Here is a 6,969-nt window from a genome sequence, read left to right as displayed (position 1 = left end):
TAAGCGATCTCATAAGATATTTGTCTTTCTCTGTCTGCCTTACTTCACTTAGTATGATAATCTATAGGTCCATACATGTTGTTGCAAATGGCATTATTTCATTCTTTTTTATGGCTGAGTAATATTCCATTGTATATATGTAGAAGTTGATTCTTTCAAAGCTGCTCTTGCCTGCCTACTTGTTGGAAAGTCTGTCTGGCCACCCTTCTAGTTGGTGGGTTTCATAAGGACATGTGTGTTATTTCGTCTCTCTGTACCTCCAGTCCAAGCAAAGTGTTTGGCAAAGAGTCATTAACCTTTTGTTAAATACTGAGGGACCTAGGGGCTGGAGTGTCTATCTCAGTTTGTCCCATTCTGCACATATTTTTCCTAATCTTTCCTGACATGGCATAACTGGGATGTGGGGAAATATTTTCTGGCTAGAGGAGTCCCAGGCCATGGATGATAATATCAAAAATATAAACACAGAAAAATGCAAAAATTGTTTTTGTTACCCAAGAAGCAGAGTTGTGAACAAATGAAAGGGACAGTTTGAGTCAGGTTTCCTATTTGGGATCATGGTTTCATTACAGTCGCAATTAGGTTTTCATTCTCCTCCCTCTCAGGTCAGGCGGCAGCAGCAGGCAGTGGTCCAATCTACTGGGTTGCACTGGTAGTGGCATGTGGTTTCCCCCCCAACATCCCAGGAGCCACAGCCATAGCCACAAGCACAGCCAGTGACAACCGACCCTGCATGAGCACATGAGACATAGACATCAGATCCCTTTGATTTTGAGATGGATGAGGTCCACTCATAATCACTTTTCATCCATATGCACCCCAGAGGTAGATCTAGGTTTTGTGGGGTCTAAAATGAATTCAGCTTTGAAGGTCTTCTTTAAGAAAAAAAATACAAAAACTACTAAAACAAATTTAGACATAGGGCCATGGAAGAGACCAGTGAAAGTGAGGGACCTGGGCATTTCCATTTTCTTAGGGGCATGATACATTTAACTCTGGGCTGTCCCTTAACAACCAACACAGGAGAACAGGGAAAGGGAGATGAAGGACGGGGGAGTGATAGTGGCATGACCGTAACAGGACTACTGAAGAGAGGAAGGGCTGGTATATGCAGCCATGAAAGGAAGGTGGGAAGGGAAGAGGCAGAAGCCCAGAATCGCTCAGTAGAATCCTTAAAGGAAATGAGAATGGGAAGGGATCTCTGGGAACCAAGAATTATGACTCAGCCCCGGGTTAATACAGATGTGAGATGGGGGGAGGTGAAGGTGCTGGGAGATGGACAGGGGAGGGCATGGAGCATCATACCTGCCATTCTTCCCCACAGTTACTCACCTGCAGGACAGAAAGACAGTTTGCCTGAGTTCGTGACACTGAAACATGAGATCCTCTTTGCTGGGGCAAAGGGATTGAGCTATGAGTAGGAGAGAAGAAGGGATATTGCCCATAATCTCTGTCTCCCATAATCCCCTTTGAAATTCGCTTCTACCTCAGAGGTGTAACTGTGTCCATAATCAAGCTACTCACTAACTTTTAAGGTTTCTGATCCGGGTTACTCTCCCATCCTCTCCCCCGATCACCCGACTCCAGTCAGTTATCTAGACCAGTGAGAGCATCCTGTATCTTTTTATCCACAATGGAGTCTAAGGAGCACTGAGCACTCCCTGGGATTGTCATCTGGTGACGGAGGATGAGGATGAGAAGGAAGCAAAAGTTCAGCTTCATTTTGTAGAAAGGCAACGTCCTGGGTTCTGGAAGGAAAGATGGAAAGAAAATGAGATCTCAGAGTTCCAGTGTGGTTGGGAAGGAAGGAAGAAGGGAACATGGAGTCTCCAGAGAGGACAGATGGAGGAATGTCAGTGTCAGGGTGGAGGAGCCTGGAGCTCTCTAAGCAGTTTGGAGAATCAGGGAGCACAGCTGCAGGGCAGACTCACTCACTGAAAAAGTCAGAAAAGTTCTGCAAAGACAGGTCAGGCAAGGATGTTTTATACCCCGTGATATTGACCTGGGCACTCCTTAACACACAAGCCTGCACCCACATACAAACACACTTCCTGGTAAATTTTCAAAGAACTCCTGCTGGGGCATGGCACACAAATGTGATAAACTTCAGTGTGCCCAAGAAAAGCAATAACTGCCTTTATGCTGGTTCTCTGCCTAAGAGAGTCCTCCTGCGTTTCTGTTCTTTCCTCTCCTTTCGTCTTGACAACCTGATAAGACCAGCATCTGGGCCTTTTGTTGTGCAGCCCACATTAGAGGCCTCTTGTTTGAGCCTTCACTGGGAAGAGGTAACTTTATGCTGAGTGAGGGCCTTACTTGTCACCTGTTTAGACGTCATTTTATTGTCCTTGGCTAATCCCATCTGTAGGAAAGTAACAGAAAACCTGCTTAATGAAGGTTTATAAACTAAGAAGTTTACTATTTACTTAACCAGAAACATGGTGCTTGATTGCAGGGTTCTTTTGGAAGCTCAGCAGAGTCATCACCAGCCTGATCTTTTCCTCTTTTCCTCTACCATCCTCAGTTCATTGGCTCTTTCATCCCTGATCTTCTCATGGTCATAAGGTGGCAGGCATCACATATTTAACCAAGACCCTGAGAAGGAAGGAAGGATTAGGGTTAGGCCATTCTCTTTAGAGGCTTTGCAATTTCATTTGAGAAGCAAGATTTTTGCCGAGAAGATCAACCAGATTTCCCCTTACACTTCATTGTTCAGTTCTGGGTCACCTGACCTCCCCTCCCACCATGTGTGGCTGCGAAATTGAATAGGGCTCCACAATCTCTTATCCAAGATCGCTGGACCAAGATGTGTTTCAGAACTCAAAATTTTTCAGGTTTTAGAAGGTAAGAGAGTGCAAATTCTGTAGATTATGCTATACTTATTACCAAGGATGTCTGGGGCAACATCCTCTAATGAAACACATTAATATGTCTGCTGCAATCATGTGTGAATATTCACAAAACTTGGGATAGAGAACATAAATAGCCTGACACCAGGCCATATCAGGTTTTGCTACCAAATGAGTTATTCTCAAACTTAGGAAAACATTTTTAGGCTTTTAGAGCCTTTTAGATTTTAGAAGAGTGAGTAAAGGATTGAGGACTCTTATATGGCCAAGAGTGGTAGGAGTGCTATGATTCATCCTCTGGGACGGGGCACGTGGTCACCATGATTGAATCCTGTGATTCAAGAGCAAGATGAAGAAGGAGAGAATGGCTGTTGGATGACCACTGGTGGAGGCAGTCAGGTGGAGAAGCCTGGCTCTGCTTCTGCTGGGCCAGCCTCACCGCCTCTTCCCTCAAGACGCCCTCCAGTGAACAGCTATTTCTTCTGTATCTCTCTCTCAGGCAGCTTTGAGAATGGGGCCCGGTGATGGCAGCAAAAGGCAAGGATGCTTCCTTATTACCAGATAGGAGTTTGAGGAAAGGAAAGAGTGACAGAGAGCAAGAAAGAACACAGGCTTAGATTTGGTGTAGAAGTTGGGTAGATTAATTCGTGTGTTACTTCAGGGACTATTTATAGAGCTTCTCTGTACCAACTCTAGCTCTGGTGACTCAGCAGTGGGCAATGTAGACAATGTCTTTATCCTCTTGAGAGGACATTCTAATATGGTAGCTAAATATATAATATGTCAGACGTTAGAAAATGCCTTGAAGAAAAAGAAATCAATTTCAAACATCCTATATAGATCTTGATTCAAACAAAAAACTCATTAAAAAATTAGAGGGCTAGTGGGGAAATATGAGTATTGACTGAATATTTGCTGATATTTATGAATTGTTATTTTAGGTATCATAATGATATTGTGATCATTTTAAGTGGTTTGACCTTTTAGGGATGCACACTGACATATTTACAGAAGAAATCACATGATGTCAGGGATTCGCTTCAAAATAATCTATTGGGAAGGAGAAACCTGTGGATATAAATGAATAAGATTAGTCATGCATTGATTAGTACTGAAGTTGGATATTGATATTATTCTATTTCTGAATATGCTTTAAATTTTCTATGATTAAAAAAACTAAAAAAGCAAAGAAAAATGCAAAGAAAAGAAATCAAAACAAGGCAATTCAGTGTGCCTCTGTGCTGTGCTGTCGTACATAATATAGTGCATTCAGGGAAGGCATCTCAGGAAAGGGAACATGTGAACAATGACCTGCAGAAGCATGTGTGAGCCATAGGAGAAGCCGGGATGAATGTTCCAGGCTGAGGGTCAAGCTGGAGCCCAAGGCAGGGAAATGGCTGTTGTGCTGAAGCAATAGTAATAAAGACAGTGTGGCTGGAGAGAATGAAGTGAGAAAAGGAAAGGGATGTCAGGTAAGAGTCTTTTTAAAACACAGCCAGGGCCAGATCATACAGCACTTGTGAGCAAACGTTAGGGCTCTGGGTTTCACTGTAAATTTGACAGGAAATTACTGGAGTGTTTTGCTCAAGGGAGTGGCTTGAGATGATTTATGTTTTATAAAGCTTTCAAAGGCCACTCTTATGGAATAGAGATCAGAGGGAAAACAGGTAAACAAGGAGACCAGGCAGCAGGTTTTTGTAGAGTTCCAGGTCTCAGGTGGTAGTTGGGGAAGGAGTGAGAATTGGATGGCTTTGGGTTATATAGAGAAGGTTGAGCCTCTTTAGGGTTTCTTGATGGACTAGGTGTGGAGAATAGGAGAGAGTTGTGAAAGATCAAGGTTATGTTCTGCAAGACCTGTTGAAGAGTGATGACACTGACTAAAATGAGGACCCCTGGGGAAGAGTAGGTATGGCAAAAACATTCAATCGAATTTGATCATGATCCATTTAATATGCCTATTAGACACCCCGGTGAAGCTCTGGCACAAGGATCTGGGAATACCAGTCTGAGGTTCAGGGCAAAGGTGAGAGTCAGAGATACAAATTTGACAGTAATCAGTCCACAGGTGACATAATAGCATAGATAATCTAATAAAAGAAGAGAAATCAGAATTTTTTTGAGAGAATTGGTAAAGAAAGCGACAGACTGAGAAGCAGATGCCCAGAACATTGGTTTAAAGATACGAATTGAATTGCATTGACTAGTGGGTTTGTTGGGAATGACAGGAAAAGAAAAGAGAACCCAGGATCATGAGAGTGCCCTTGGGTTAAGCTGTTGTTAAGATGAGCCTTAACAACAGGGAGAGTTGTTTCCCACCCCCTCTGGGCAAAGCTTGCGGTCATTGGCATGCGTAGTGCATTTGACACCCAGAGGGAATTAGTAATTTTTTATGCCATTCATTTATTTTGAAGTTTCTTAAAGAATCTCTTTTAAAAGATTAAGAAATATTTATGGATAGTCACAGAATTCATGTCTTTAACTTTCAAATATGGGTCAGAATTTCCTGAAGACTATTTGGGGCAATTTACTTCACTGTGCCTTAATTTATTCTTCTGTATTTTTCTGACCTCTGGGTCCTCGCCAACATCTATAAGTCCATATTTGTGTACTAATCATAGATAGGGTAATATACTTAATATTACTTAAAACAAAATACTAACCATATTACCAAATACAGGGTCATCTATTTATGTTTATTATATAAAAATCTAACACATTAGAGATACAGGGTACTTTTCATTACAAAAGATTCTTGGCTATTCAAGGTATTCACACGTAAGACTATACGTGAATAGTGCCCTTAAAATGGAAACAAATGTATACAATTTATGGACAACAGAATCTGAGCTTGGAAGGAGCTCTTAGGTGTCAGGTGTCTTAAATTCCTTCTGATTTGCTACAGTCAACTAGGTCTTTGTATGCAAATCATTTAATCGCTTATGTATAAAAAAAGACTGAATTAGGATCACTGGGCTTCTTTTCTATCCACATACTCTAAATGAAATTTGGAAAATTATGTATTGCCTTATACCTTTCGAATTGACATTCAGAACTCTAATTCATAAGTTTAGATAGTGGCAAAATGTTTGATTTCTGACATATTACCAGTTTAAAATAAAACACTTGTTAAATTTATGCAATGAAATCTATATATCATAGCAATTTGATATCTACCACCCATTTTTTAAAATGCGAAAGTGAAGCTTGTATTAATACAGTATGATTCCACTTATGCAGGCTAAGTAGAGTGGTCAAATTCACAGAGACAGAAAGTAGAAGGGTAGTGGACAAAGGCTGGCAGGAGGGGGAGATTAGGAATTGTTTAATGGGTATAGAGTTTCACTTTTGTAAGATAAAGAGTCCTGGAGATTGGTTGCATGGCGCTGTGAATGTACTTAATACTACTGAACTGTACACTTGAAAATGGTTAAGGTAGTAAATTTTATGTTACATGTATTTTACCACAAATTTTTTAAAATTAAAAATAGATTTTAATAAGTGATGCTTGTATTTAATAGTCAAAATTTTACATTATTACTAGTTTCCTGAATTTATATTTCCATTCCCTTCCTCTACAGAACTTTTTTTTTTTAAGGCTTAACAGTAATTGGATGAAATTCATTACCTAGTCTAGATTTTTTTTTCTTGAGGTAATATTGGTCTATAACATTAGGTAAGTTTCATGTATATGACATTATAATTCGACTTCTGAACACTCTACAGCATGATCACTACCAAAAGTCTAGTTTTCATTCATCAATGTATAGTTGACCCCTTCACCCATTTCGCCCTCCCCCCACCATCCTTCCCCAGAGGGGATCATTCTTTAACACTCCCATCCTTTATATAACAAAATTATTTCCAGTAATAATTATGTAAGCATCAGTAATAATCATTATTTCTTGATCCATTCTACAGTTTAAAACAACAACAACAAAACCCTATTAGAAAGAGCAAATGTCAGTTTTAAAGCTACTGTTTAAATTCAGTATAATATTTTTGTGTGAACTAAAATTTGCACTTACCAAACAAAAATATTATACCTCTCAGTTTGTACTCTCTGAATTTATTTTAAATTCAATTAAACTCAACATAATCATATAGAATGACCAAATTGATATAA

General features: G+C 40.1%; 1 protein-coding gene across 1 annotated transcript; it reads right to left on the bottom strand.

Moving 5' to 3' along the window:
- Positions 1-601: 601 nt before the first annotated feature.
- RETNLB (resistin like beta) lies at positions 602-1,722 on the bottom strand. Its single transcript, XM_007119293.1, has 3 exons — positions 1,596-1,722; positions 1,333-1,413; positions 602-729 (listed from the first exon to the last, which is right to left on the bottom strand). The coding sequence occupies exons 1-3, from the start codon at positions 1,720-1,722 to the stop codon at positions 602-604; spliced, it is 336 nt and encodes a 111-aa protein (XP_007119355.1).
- Between the last annotated feature and the right edge of the window lie 5,247 nt (positions 1,723-6,969).

The sequence above is a fragment of the Physeter macrocephalus genome, chromosome 1, assembly GCF_002837175.3.
Source record: "Physeter macrocephalus isolate SW-GA chromosome 1, ASM283717v5, whole genome shotgun sequence".
NCBI lineage: Eukaryota > Metazoa > Chordata > Mammalia > Artiodactyla > Physeteridae > Physeter > Physeter macrocephalus.
Note: the sequence above shows the minus strand (reverse complement) of the source record. Positions and strands in the feature narration are given on the sequence as shown.

Coding starts and splice junctions, on each gene's coding strand:
- RETNLB (XM_007119293.1), bottom strand. CDS start 1,722: ATGAAGCTGAACTTTTGCTTCCTTCTCATCCTCATCCTCCGTCACCAG. Junction 1,414..1,595: donor GGATGCTCTCACTGGTCTAG/ATAACTGACTGG, acceptor TCTCCTACTCAT/AGCTCAATCCCTTTGCCCCA. Junction 730..1,332: donor ACTGTCTTTCTGTCCTGCAG/GTGAGTAACTGT, acceptor GTGCTCATGCAG/GGTCGGTTGTCACTGGCTGT.